The following is a 14,801-nucleotide window of genomic DNA, read 5'->3' as shown; positions in this document are numbered from 1 at the left end:
TGGTCATTATTGAATCCATACCACAGCCAGATGATATAATAAGGATGCAGGAAAGAGCAGGACTTTATGAACAGACTATGTGGCACCAAAGAGGGGCCACCAAAGATGTGAAGGGATTATGGAGGTCTCATGAAGGAACCATAGTAGCACCCATTGTGTTGCTCAACTTATTGATAACTGATGTGCATGGTTTTGACCATTGCGCAAGGGGGGAAATAGTAAGGAAAATTAAAAAACAAGGATACTGGTCTCCATACCAACAGGCAACAATAGATGAGGCATTAGCAAGATGTGAGGTGTGTGCACAAAACAATGTAAGGAAAGGAATAACAACGCCTATTGGGCACATACCAGTTCCTGAAGGACCATTTCGACACTTAGTCATGGACTATGTAGATATGATAAAAAAGGTGAATGGCAAAAGGTACATGCTAGTGATCATAGATAGATTCAGTAGATGGGTAGAAGCGGTACCCTCAGCAGATCTAGGATCAGGAACAGTAATCAAATTTCTAACCAGAGAAGTAATACCCAGATTTGGAATACCAACTGAAATCAGTTCAGACAATGGATCAGCATTTATTCAGAAAACAGTGAAGCAAGTATTACAGCAGCTAAGGATTAAGCAAAGACTAGGGTGTGTGTATCGGCCGCAATCTCAGGGGATTGTTGAGAGAATTAATGGCACCCTCAAGGCTAAACTGAATAAAATCTGTGCCAGTGCGAAGCTCAATTGGGTGGATGCACTACCACTAGCTTTGATGAGTTATCGCATGCAAACTAACAGAAATACGCATCTAACCCCGCATGAAATGCTTACGGGTCGACCCATGCCAGTGCCAGGTCTAAGAGGGCCCTACAAAGGACCCTCATTGGAACAATTAGAGATGGAACTTAAAGCATATGTAAGACAACTAACTGCTATACACAAAGTGATCTATCTCCAGGAAAAAGGGCGAGAACCGGAACCTGGACCAGAGGAGCCAGGGCCGGTGATTTCAGGAGATCGAGTCTACATCCGAGTGTTTCGCAGAAAGTGGAACGAGCCCAGGAGAGAAGGACCATACAAGGTGATCTGAGCGACGCCCACAGCAGTACAGGTGGAAGGAAGCACGACGTGGTACCATCTAAACCACTGCACCAGGGTACCGAAGAGAACCGGTCTGCCATTGGCGAGCCGTGGGGAAGCGGAGGATGTCGAGGCACCAGTTGGAGTCCAAGAAGAAGAAGCAAGCATGAGTCCAAGTGCCAACGTCGAAGGACAGCAGGCACTCCCACCTGAAAATCCGGAGAGTCGGGAGGTGGGATCTGATGATGTGGGGAATACTGCTGATAGGATACCTGCCATTGCAGATCCCCCAAACACAAGCAGAGACCCAGGGAATGGAGAGACAACAGGAGAAGGAGGAGAAAGTGACCTTTCTACCATTGAGGGGGGTGACGTCTCCACCGGTGAAGGAAGAGACTCCTCAGCCGTTGAGGAAGGGGACTTTCCCACAATTGACTTCTCTGCCCTCACATGGTCTCCAACAACTTAAGAACTGTGGAATTGCTTTAACGGTAAAAGCAGTTAATCTAGGAGAGATGGTGGTGAGTCTGCCTACAACTATACAATATTCTAGAGATAGCCTTACTGAACCTGGAAGAATTGTTGTTGTGAATAAAGAACAAGTATCGTACATAGGATGGCCTAGATTAAGGAAATGTCAGATTGAAGGATATGCAATGTTTAAAATAAAATGCCTAAAAAATCATTGGGTAGAAGTTGAGCCAAAAGTAAAGACATGGAAAAATAATGGATATAAAACAAGCTAAACACCTCATGATTCCATCAGTGCTTAAGAAATTGGCCCCTAAATTTAGATTGAAGAATAGAATAAAAAAGCATGTACCATTGGGGATAGCTCGAACTAGTATTTCTATTCCAGCGCAAGTACTGACAGTTGAAGAAACTCAAAGATCCTTTTCAATACGAAGGATAAAACCTCTGCCAGAGAAATGACTTTGTGGGTGGGCTAATCATCAAACAAGAGGAGAAGCAATCTGGGATGAATATGGTTGCCAAATAGAAGTTAACAAAGGAGACACTAGTTGGGAAATTACCTTTAAGGAATTGACTCAAGATAATAATGCAAAGTACATATTGGAAATAGTTAGCGTTAAAGGGTTAGAAGGAAATAGTATAACAACAATGGACATTGATCCTATTTCCAAACACCAATCTAGACAGGAAGAAGAACCTGAAATAGTTAATGTAACTATGACCACTACCCAAGGACCACTACTATAGTACACCAAGTACTATAGCGGTTGAACCAAAAAAGACAGGATTAGAAAAAATAGGAACAACTGGGTTTTTTCAAAATGTATGGGATTCTTTAACTAATTGGGGAAATCAGGAAAATAGACAATCTACCTCAGCCCCAACAGTAGTACCGAAAGTAATGAAAGCATCAACAAAAATAGAAAGGCTATGGGAGGGAGCCATGCAAAATGATTGGTACAAATGGGCACAATATTCAGCTAAAATAATTAATAGAAAAACAAATTGTTTAGTATGTGCTCCTTCTCCGTTAAAAGAATTGATAGTAATACCAAGTCCACACAGTTACAAGGACTGTGCTAACTTTCAACGAAGCTACTCTCATCTTAAAAGAAGAGAAAGGCCCTACTGTCCTGCAGAATGTTTATCATTTTTGGGAAATCCCTATCATTACAGATTCTATAATCAAGTAGGATGGGGAGAGTGGTGTAAAAAATTAGATATCAGAATAGAGCCCAGAAAAATGGAAGCACCGGAAAAATACTGTATAGACTATAATCAGAATTATGAATGCTACAATAAAACGGATGGGGAGCACGATTTGGGAAAATTTAAGGGAAAGTGTGAGACCACATGGCACCTAAATAAAGATATGTCCTGGAATGCAGATACCCCCCACAGAGCAGTTTATCAGGCAGCAGGATCAAGTACTGGGGTAATAGCTACAAATGGAGGGCCGGGTGACCCTGGGGAATGTGAGAAGCAAACACTGGCAATGCCATTGATTTTTCCTTATGAGGATCAATCGTGGCAGTGGCAGATTTCTTTTGGGTATGTGGAGAACAAACGATTAGAGCTACTTTGCCTAAAGGATGGAAGGGAGTATGTGCTAGAGTACAAATGCTTCGGGAGGTGGTTATATCAGAGTGGGAGGTAGACAAAACAACAAATAGGGATGCACAGAATAATAATAAAAGGGTAAAAAGATCATATGAACATGACCCCAATGTATATTTAGATGCAATAGGTCAACCCAGAGGAATTCCAAATGAATATAAGGCAAGAGATTAAATTAAAACAGGATTTGAATCAATACTTGTCTGGATTTCAACCAACAATAACCTAGAATGGATCAATTATATTTATTATAATCAACAAAGGTTTATTAATTACACAGACTCTGCATTATCAGCTCTAGGAGAGCAAGTACAGGCTACCAGTAGAATGGCATGGCAGAATAGGCAGGCTCTAAACTGGCTATTGGCGGAAAAAGGTGGAGTTTGTGTTATGTTTGGAGATGAATGTTGTACTTTTATCCCCAATAATACTGCTCCGGATGGTTCATTCACTGAAGCAATGACTAAGCTCAAAGGACTACGAAAAGAGGTTAAGGACAATGCTGGGTATGATGCTCACACTTGGGATTGGATGGACTTAACTTTGGGAAAGTGGGGAGCAATGTTTACAAAAATGGCAATCATGATAGGCATAGCACTTGTAGTAATGGGAATAGTCTTTTGTTGTGTACTGCCTTTGTTGAAATCACTTTTGATCCAAACCACAGTAAAACAAATGACTGTACAGACAATTGTTAATAAGTTCACCAAAGAAATACACCCTGTTCAGGGAGCTCCAGGACAGTATGTTAATGAATATAGAAAGCCCTGTAGTATTAAAGGAGGACCAATGGACTGCCCATTTGGGAATCCTGAATGTCTGTATGGTGTTGTCCCTAGGGGTGGATGGGCCTGTCATGGTTACAAAGCTCAACAGCAACAGTTGGAGGTTAGCTTAGAGGGAAACCTTCCGGATTTGTACCCAGTACCCGACTGGGCTCCTTGTCCTCATCAGGATGGATCAGACAATGAGGAGATACATTGGTCTGAATATATATTCTTATAAAATGTAACCACAGATGGCAAGGCTAAGAATAAGTATATGCACATGCTTACACTCATTTTATGTTATCTTTTGTTTTATTGGTTGGGACCTAGAAAGTCCCAAAGGGGGGAATATATATAGATGATTTTCAAGTACATATGTTGTAGAATTAAACACCTATATGCCTTAAATGGTTATGGATTGAGAACCAGTTGAAGTGTTAATACAGAGCAGAGACATTTATGTGTTTTTCATAAACTCCCTGCAGCTGGTCTGGGTATGTCAATGACATGTGATGGAGATACAACTCCTCGTGATGGCTGTGTGGAGATTGGAGTAACAATGGAACTAGTGTGTAAAAATGTATGCACACATGACTGTAAGTCGCTTTGGATAAAAGCGTCTGCTAAATGGCATATTATTATTATTATTATTATTATTATTATTATTATCATTTGTTTGTGCTTATGACCTTATGACCTGACACATAGCCACATGCACATAATCTCAAGGGCCAGGGAGGATGGTAAATGATGAATGCTTAAATGTATGTGGTTGAGAATGGGTTATGGATGACATGTTTAAACCATGTTTAAGTATTAATTGATATGTTTTATAATGTGTTATGAAATGATAAAGGTAAAACAGAATGAACATGATTGATACTTTGTACTCCAGATGCATGCCTGGATAGTGAATATAGTCAATACAGAGTGTGATTGTTCTTTAACGTACGTATGTACATAATTTTTTGAGTCATGCCACTAATAAGATACAGAGGCCCCACTTAGAGAAGCGCAAGTAGCCCTCGTGAGTAGGCAACATGTGATACTGAAAGATGTTCTTCATTCACATAGGGAGGAGTTGTATCAGTGTGACTATGCATTTGTGTCTGTATAAAAGGAGCGCTCCAGTTCAGGGCAAGCAGTTGTTCCATGGAGCAAGCTCGGCTTTGTTATGCAAATAATAAAAGTCTAAATTCACAAGTTCCAGTCTCTTGAGAAATATTTTTAAGTTGACTACTTTTTGAGTCAAATATTTCTACGACAACAGTTCTATTTTTGTTTCATTAGACCAGAGGACATTTCTCCAAAAAGTATGATCTTTGTCCCCATGTGCAGTTGCAAACCGTAGTCTGGCTTTTTTATGGTGGTTTTGGAGCAGTGGCTTCTTCCTTGCTGACTGGCCTTTCAAGTTATGTCGATATAGGACTCGTTTTACTGTGGATATAGATACTTTTGTACCTGTTTCCTCCAGCATCTTCACAAGGTCCTTTGCTGTTGTTCTGGGATTGATTTGCACTTTTCGCACCAAAGTACGTTCATCTCTAGGAGACAGAACGCGTCTCCTTCCTGAGCGGTATGACGGCTGCGGGGTCCCATGGTGTTTAAACTTGCGTACTATTGTTTGTACAGATGAACGTGGTACCTTCAGGCATTTGGAAATTGCTCTCAAGGATGAACCAGACTTGTGGAGGTCTACCATTTTTTAATGAGGTCTTGGCTGATTTCTTTTGATTTTCCCATGATGTCAAGCAATGAGGCATGGAGTTTGAAGGTAGGCCTTGAAATACATCCACAGGTACACCTCCAATTGACTCAAATGATGATGTCAATTAGCCTATCAGAAGCTTCTAAAGCCATGACATCATTTTCTGGAATTTTCCAAGCTGTTTAAAGGCACAGGCAACTTAGTGTATGTAAACTTCTGACCCACTGGAATTGTGATACAGTGAATTATAAGTGAAATAATCTGTCTGTAAACAATTGTTGGAAAAATTGCTTGTGTCATGCACAAAGTAGATGTCCTAACCAACTTGCCCAAACTATAGTTTGTTAACAAGAAATTTGTGGAGAGGTTGAAAAACGAGTTTTAATAACTCCAACCTAAGTGTATGTAAACTTCCGACTTCAACTGTATAAGCGGAAATGTGAAACTAGAAGGTCCAGTCCAATCAATACTTCATTCCACAGTAGAGTGGCTGGCAAATAGTACTGATGGCAGGACTATTGCTTCTGTGTACTGCTAAGATTGTTTGAAAATAGTTTGAAGTCTACCTATTTGAACCTATCAGTGAGGTGAGCAGGAGATGGAGCTCTGAAAATCAAGCCTGTGTAGGTTTAATAGCCTGGGTAAATGTCATGATTTAGCTCGCCATTTATTGGCAGCCAGCTATCAAGTCAAGTGATCCTGGCACTCTGCCGAAGATCCTTTTAGGTTTTTCAACAGAAGAAAACTGCATGATCATTTGACTTTATTTTGTTCATGACAGTATCTTCTATTGAAGTGGACTTCAAATTATTCAGAAGTGTATTAAAAGGTAAATCAATAGCAATCTGTTATATCTGGTTAGACATTAAAGCTAACCATTGGTAGGGATATCAAATGGAATAATTCTGCTTATGATTTGGCACAGTATCAACAATCTTTCATAAGCAAACTTAAAAATGTCTGCATTGTTATTATCACGTCACAGTTAGTTATTCACTGTTGTATTTTCTGGTTGCTGCAAGACGTGTGGGGTATTAATTATAAATGAGATGGTCATTTTACATGAAGTAAAATTCTGGGAATTGCTTTAGCGCTTAGAGTATTTTTGTGGTAGTGGAAGAAGTGTTCTAATTTTAGATTTGAAAAGCAGAGGAGTAAACTAAGATTTCATATGTTCTAGGTTTTTGTCTAAGTTGTTGAGAAAGTGGTTAACATGTCAATTGTTTTTAAAGGGATACTTTGTGATTTTGGCAATGAAGCCCTTTATCTGCTTCCCCAGAGTCAGATGAACTTGTGGATACCATTTTTATGTCTCTGAGTGCAGTTTGAGGGAAGTTGCTAACTAGCGTTATCGCAATTGCTAACAAGCGTTAGCACAATGACTGGCCGTCTATGGTCACAGCTAGCAAGCTGTTACCATAGATGTTACCATAGACATCCAGTCATTGTGCTAACGCTAGTTAGCATTGGCTCACAAAACTACCTCTAACTTACTGTACGCAGAGACATAAAAATGGTATCCACAAGTTCATCTGACTGGGAAGTCGATAAAGGGCTTCATTGCCAAAATCACAAAGTATTCCTTTAAAAGTTGAAATAGAATGTAGTTGATGCGGTTACTAAAACAGCTGTATCGTTTGATCAGTAGAAGATATTTGAATAACAGAAGTAGACGAAGATGTCATGCCCTCTCAGAACGATTGTTGCTTATCATAACAGCACAATACAGCCCCTGGCATAGGGAGATGGTTGGACTGTATGTTTTCATTCATACATATCACGTCTGAAATCATATTCACTAGCCGTGTCTGCCTGGACAGCTCTATTCCAGAGTGAATCAAAATAAAAAAAATATTAGATTATATCAAGAAGCCCTATTTCTACTGCCTTTACTGAAAATGGACTGTACAGCAGTTAAGACCACTGTTACTATAACTATTCATCAAGTCATGAATAGGATCTGTCTTTCCAAAGTACATGCCTGTTAGATGTGATAGTGATTCAACAAATACTTTTAAATGTCTTGAACACTTACCAGAATCATGTGTTTAATGTCTGCCTCTCTCTCTCTTCTCTCTCTCTCTGTGTCTCTGTCTCTGTCTCTCACACTCTCTCTTCTTCTCTCTCTCTCCTCTCTCTCTCTCTCTCTCTCACACACACACACACACTCTCTTCTCTGTCTCTCTCTCTGTGTCTCTGTCTCTGTCTCTCACACTCTCTCTTCTTCTCTCTCTCTCTCTCTGTGTCACTGTCTCTGTCTCTCACACTCTCTCTTCTTCTCTCTCTCTTCTCTCTCTCTCTCTCACACACACAGTCTCTCTTCTCTCTCTCTCTCTCTCTGTGTCTGTCTCTCACACTCTCTCTTCTTCTCTCTCCCTCTTCTCTCTCTCTCTCTCACACACACTCTCTCTTCTTCTCTCTCTCTCTCTGTGTCTCTGTCTCTCACACTCTCTCTTCTTCTCTCTCTCTCTCTCTCTCTGTCTCTCACACTCTCTCTTCTTCTCTCTCTCTCTCTGTCTCTCACACTCTCTCTCTTCTTCTCTCTCTCTCACACACTCTCTCTTCTTCTCTCTCTCTCTCTGTGTCTCTGTCTCTGTCTCTCACACTCTTTCTTCTTCTCTCTCTCTCTCTTCTCTCTCTCTCACACACACACTCTCTCTTCTTCTCTCTCTCTCTCTTTGTCTCTGTCTCTCACACTCTCTCTTCTTCTTCTCTCTCTCTCTCTCTCTCTCTCTCTCTCTCACACTCTCTCTTCTTCTTCTCTCTCTCTCTCTCCCTCTCTCTCTCTCTCTCTCTCTCTCTCTCTCTCTATCTCTCTCTGTGTCTCTCACACTCTCTCTCTTCTTCTCTCTCTCTCACACACACTCTCTCTAGCCCGTCTTTCATCAGGCTTATGCAGCTTGTCATATAATTAATGTTAAATACATGTCTGCTTTTCAAAAGGGACTGATGCTATCAGAGTTTTCCTCTTAATGAGACTTGAGCCTCTGCAGCCCAATCCCCATAGGACATGTCTAATAGTACACAACAACAATGCGCCATGTCAATAGTCTGTGTTGTCCTTCTAATCCAAAGGTGCACCCAAATGATTAACTCATTTAATTTGATTTCAAATACAAAAAAAAACAGAAACAAATCTAGAGACAATAACATTGATTAGTTGGGATTACTTTGAGGCAGAGACAGTGGAAGCTTAAGTGCAATGATTCGGTCATCCTCCAGGCTTCTTGTATTTTCATGTGTCTCACAGATTCATACTAGATTCACTGGGTATCTACTGTAAAAGATAGCTGGGTCTCAGCCCTCTTGTTGTCTAAATGAGTGGACGGTTAGGGCTCCTTCAACTGGAGGGCCTACTGGCTGTGAATAAGACAACACATGGAGGCCTTCCAGCACCACTCATCGCTAGTGTTTACTATGCATTGCTCATTGTTGATGACAACCTCACATTGGTCAGTGTCAACAAGCTCCTGAGGCTACTTGAATATATTGTGACTTGAGTTCAGGTCTAGGTCTGAGTCAGGATGCAGTGATTGGAAGTTGGGTTTGGGTTTTGGACTGCATCTGTTTACTCATGCTCTGGGTGGGCCCTGATCTGGAATTAAGCCCATTTGTCTGATGATTAATTGGACGTTCTTAACGGCAAAGAAGCATCTGATTTCCTATGCTTTGGTCAATGGACTCTCAATGAAATGTAGCCAACCAGATCATTGCTTACATTTATAATTTACCTCACCCTTCCCCTGACTTGTCATTTATTACCCCTGTAGACAGTAAAGATCAAGCATCCATGCAACAATCGGTGATACATCTTGACATGGTCCTCTACTTGACCTTTACAACCTTTAAATATTTACTTGGTATATTAGGCTACATATGGAAATATCTGCATTAAAAACTAGAGCCTCCTTCCATGAAAACCTGTTACAAGGGTTCCGGAGTTATGTCAGAAATATAAATGTTCCAGTGTAGTGAGAAAACGTGTGATGCAGTTCAGTTTCTTTGACTTCAAACGTACACTCTAGCTCAACGTGCACTCTAACTTAACATGCACTCTAGCAGCCAAAGACATCCAGCAAGTTACCTGATGTTCTTAATATGCCGTCCAGCATTCCAAATAACCACAACTGCAACAGCCAAACCTCATTTATGACATGTTTGAGATACAGGCAGCAACAGGTTGTTGTTGTTGTTACCTACCTGTCTCTTCGTGTGCTCACTGATCTCCCCAGGCATGTCGTGAGCACTCTTGACCAGAGTCCTGGCGATGTGGTAGTAGTACACAGAGATGATCCCCAGGGGAATCAGGAAGTACACCAGGAATATGAGGATGGAGTGGATCTTGGGATGCATGTCGTTGTAGAGGGGATAGGGCACACAGGCAGTGAAGGTCACATTCTTGTCCTGGATGTGTACTACCTGGGAGAAGATGGCCTCGGGCACCGCCAGCAGGATGGAGATCACCCAGATGGACACAGCTTTCAGACATGTCCAGAACACAGCACTGGATGTTTGGATGTCCATAGGATTTACTATGGCTTTGTACCTGGAAACCCAACAACACCATAGAAAATGTTTTAGTGCTCCTTCATCTTGATGTCAAAGGCTACAGCGCACCTCCAGGATCATGGCAGATTTGACGCTCAGAGGTGGTGATAGACAGATATGATCATGGATCGTTTGAAGATGGTTCTCTGCAACTCACACTGATAATAGACACTCTAATTCTTTTTCAGACTCTCCAAACCTTTTTCAAGCACTATTGTAGATAAAACAAATGAACATTAATAGAGAGCCTTTATTGACATTTTCAAATTAATCATGAAATTAGATTAAAAGCAGAGTATTTTCCATGTAAATGGAATGAAATGTCCAGCTGTCCTTACTGCTCTAATTTCCTTCTGTAAATATAATATACATTTACATTTTAATCATTTAGTAGATGCTCAAATCCAGAGCGACTTGCTATTGTGATTATATTTAATTAATCTAATTAACTTTCTTCTTCTTTGCGAAATGAAGAGGCTTTGACAAAGACATGGCATCTCTGAGTCCATTGGCACAGAATAGAAGCTTCATAGATTGTTGGAGGTGATATTAAAACATGTAAAAGACCTATGAAGTGCATTATGATTGCACTAGCTAATTAATTACTGTCCTGACTGTAACACACCCAAATGAATTACAATAATTGCCACTGAATTGAATTACAAGTATTCAACTGAAACAACAATGTGTTTCTGCACTGCTCCCAAAGTGCATGTAAATGTTGAAACCAAGTTGATCAATACAACTCATTTAAAGGTTAGACTTTGGACTGATCTCCTGTGTAAATCAACACTCAGTGCTATGTGCACAGAATAATCCATTCCTGCTAAGTCATATAATGGGAAGAAATATATGAAATGAGGGTGCAACAGAGGATGTGTGCTCCACTGGGCATGAAGTTATTTTTATGCTTCAATGATGGAAGATTTTTCCCCTCCTGCCAGTTTTCTAAAGGATATTTTTGCTGATAAAATGTCTGGTTAGGAGGAGAATCTCCATTGGAAGCCCTTTACTGTGATGTTACACCAGCCTCAGCTGCCCTCTGCCCCTGTAGAAATCCCCCATAGTCAAAGACCACGCTGCATCGGGCAAGAACAGACAAGCACAGAAAAACTGACAGTCTTTGATATCTCACCAGAGAAAACAAGGCTGGGTTTATGCATTTACTGTAACAAACTGCTGTAATCCCACTTCTCTGTGTTTTCATGCTTAAGAGCAAGTGCCCAAGGGAGTGCTAAGAAGATTACATTCTTTAAAGCCATCACATAGGGTAAGCATATACATGGTGTATTTTCATTGCTCACATTACATGCTCAAATGGACAAGGCAGACCATAGAGAGAACAGCTGTAGACTGTAATCTCTCCATATGGCTGACCTAATAGCTCCTAGTGACAAGGATGGCCAACAATCATCGTCATTTCCGGAGAAGAGTGACACAGCCAAACATTTCCTCCAACTGATAGAGCTCTGGATTACGGTCAGTGTCATAGAAAGGCTAAGTACAAAGTCCTGCACCATCTTCTGACCACTATCATGGCCTGCACAATGGGGTATTATTTTTATCAGAGAATCTCATGGACTTTAATTTGATAATAATAATCATTTTTAACAAAATCAATATTTGGCAGCCCAGGAATTTTCATGACATCAGTGAACTTTTAGCAGAGGAAGGAGCTCTTAATACCAGCAAACAAGCTATTTGTGGGGGTATGGAATGGTCACTTAAGAAGGTCAACGTCTCCAAGCACCAGTGGTCTTGGTGAGGGTATGTGGAGGAGAGGAAAGGAAAGTGGGGGCTGGGTCAAATTAAGGTCCCAAACAAAGATTTGGGCATGCTTGCCCTTTTAACCATCCACCCACGCAGACAGTAAATGATGCTCTGTGCAGACGCTTCTGACTGTGACGCTTCCTGAATGCCTCATGTCATTCTATTCCAATCTCCGCATTAATGCTGCTCCTTCCAGGGAAGATAAAAGGCCATTTAACCATGTGTCTCATCTGAATAAAACAATATACCACAAGTTAGGTTTATTGAAGTTAGTACAACCAGTAGGTGTACACTATTTGATCCCTTTAAAAAAATTCTGGGGATACACTTGGTCTGTCAATCAAAATATGAACAGATTTGTCAGTGACAATTGCCCAGCATTCAATTATGATAACACTTGGGGATATAGTTTGGGGATCACACACTGTTGTCAATACAAATAATCATAGTCATAACAACTGATTAATCATTAATAACTACATATGTTAATTATTCTATCACGTTAGCATGCAATTGCCATAACATTTACAATTACATAAGTTAGGTACAGTATACATAACACTATTGGCAGTAAGGATATTTCACATTCACCTACTCTTCATCTTACCTGTCGGCGCTGAGAGCCGTGAGAGTGAACACCGAGACTCCGACTGAAGTGAGTTGAATGACCGGTATTAGTTTGCAAGCCACAACACCGAAGATCCACTCCTCAAAGAAGTATCTGAACGCATCCACTGGAACACAAGTGACCAAAAGCAAAAGATCCCCAGCTGCCAAACTCGAAATAAATATGTTGGGGACGCTCCTCATTGCACTGTTGGTGATAAAAATCTTAACCAAGGTAATGTTCCCCAACAACCCAATCGTTATGATCAGAATATACACAGTCGGTATGACACATTTTATAATAAAATCAATAGTTTCCCTTCTATCAGGTATCCAATCGTCAGTAAAGTTATAAAAGACAGAATGTCCAGTATAAGATAAGTTATCTAAAATATTATCCATTGTTACTCAGGGATTTGTACAATAATCACTTTGATAAAATGGCACTGAAGATGTTGACCGTTTTCCAAAGCAGGTCTGAGGCGCGGGAGCTGTCCCTCCAAGAAAATGCTGAAATGTCCGGGTTGCGCGACTCAAGCCACACTGACTGAAGCGTGCAAAAGGAGGCACTTTTTCAACACGCATAGCGTAGCCTATAGCAACGATGACGGAAAAAGAAGTCACACCAGTTTTGCGTGTGATGTGTAGCATTGTCAATGCTACTCATATACCGTTTCATAGTGATCATTTCATCGAATATAAACGGAATAAACTACAGGCTATGCTTGGCTACTGTATTAGCACCAACTACAATTTTCACGTTTAGGATGAGAAAGCTGTGCTTGGAAAGATGTGTGAATGTGGATGAGGTTTTCTTTGGGTCTACTAAGGAAAATCCAATAAGTACTTTTTCGAAACTGAACCACCTCATTGTGCAAACTGAGCAGGATGTTGATCTCCTGTGCAGGTGTTTCATTGTCAGCCCGCCCTATCTGTAAGAGCTGTATGATGTCCTTCTTTGAGTCACCAGGGAAAGTGAAGGGTGGTAGAAATCCAATAAATACGGAAAGCAGTGAGGGTGGTAAAGTTTGGGAGAGACTCACAGAGGGGATCCGAGGGGGAAGTGAAGTTGCCTAAGTAAGAACATAAACGAACGTTTCCCTGGCCTATTCCCCATACAGGAGTTAAAAGAAAGCCGATGAAGGTATATGGCGCATTGCCATGCTGCGGCAACGTGGTCCTCTGTAGCTCAATTGGTAGAGCATGGCGCTTGTAACGCCAGGGTAGTGGGTTCGATCCCCGGGACCACCCCATACGTAAAAAGGTATGCATACATGACTGTAAGTTGCTTTGGATAAAAGCGTCTGCCAAATGGCATATTATTATATTAGCAAACACATTTATATTAGCAAACACATTTACTTATTAAAATAGAGTGCAGAACGCATCACAAGCATATGCAAATTAAGTGAGTGCAGCTTTTGTGATTCTATGTGTTGTTCTTGACTTCGTTTCACACTGGCTATTTTGGCACTGTGTTTCTGGGGCTAGCCCCGAAAAGTCAGTGCTAACCCTGCTCCGGAGCAGGGCCAGCTAGCCCTGAGCTAAGGTTGGTGCTAGCCCACTTTAGAATGCGCAAGTGTGAACAGACGCTTTGCCCCAGGCTAAAATCTCCCTTAACCCAGGTCTAAGGAGGTGCAGTGTGAACTCGAGACAGACCTGCCCAGCAGCGCACCGGATCAGACACCTCATGCATTTTTAAAAATTGAGAAATATGGCACCAAACACCTTAGCTATACGTAAAATTGCACCACTAAAACCTCCTAAGAAAAAATTTCCAAATTAATACACAGATTTATTGAGTTATTCCTACTGACTATTTTGAGGAAGTAATTCTGGTTTAGTTGCTATGGTGTGTCATGGGGGAGAAATATCAGTAACTGCCACATCGAGCCACCACACCCCCAAGAAGGAACATTTCGTTTTTCTTAATGGGCATCAGAGAAACACATGCAGAATCGGTTTGACCGTTTTATTTGTTGTGAAGCTTTCCCAAATCATGTGTGCTTGTTTAGTGACATCTACTGGCACATGCATCATATTAGGAACCATTTATATGGAGCATAGGCTACAGTGCACATTGGGCAAATCGAGACTTTCCAATTTACAATCAGGAAATCTCATCTGCAATTATGTAATATTCACAGTGCTTTGCCATGACTGATTAATATGAATTAAGCCATTTTATAATAAACGTATCAGTCTCTGTCCATCTATGCAGAGCTCTGCAGTCTGCAGTGCC

General features: G+C 40.9%; 1 protein-coding gene across 1 annotated transcript in view; it reads right to left on the bottom strand.

Moving 5' to 3' along the window:
- The window catches only part of LOC121548916 (neuromedin-B receptor-like), a 36,101-nt gene extending 23,019 nt beyond the window's left edge, over positions 1-13,082 (bottom strand). Inside the window, exons 1-2 of the mRNA XM_041860584.1 lie at positions 12,561-13,082; positions 9,836-10,181 (exon numbers count right to left, since the gene is read on the bottom strand). Coding sequence (XP_041716518.1) covers positions 9,836-10,181; positions 12,561-12,961 — 747 coding nt within the window. The 5' untranslated portion in view covers positions 12,962-13,082. The remainder of the gene's footprint in view (positions 1-9,835; positions 10,182-12,560) is intronic.
- Between the last annotated feature and the right edge of the window lie 1,719 nt (positions 13,083-14,801).

The sequence above is a fragment of the Coregonus clupeaformis genome, chromosome 33 (assembly GCF_020615455.1).
Source record: "Coregonus clupeaformis isolate EN_2021a chromosome 33, ASM2061545v1, whole genome shotgun sequence".
In the NCBI taxonomy this organism is placed as follows: domain Eukaryota; kingdom Metazoa; phylum Chordata; class Actinopteri; order Salmoniformes; family Salmonidae; genus Coregonus; species Coregonus clupeaformis.
This window is presented reverse-complemented; position numbering and strand designations above follow the sequence as displayed.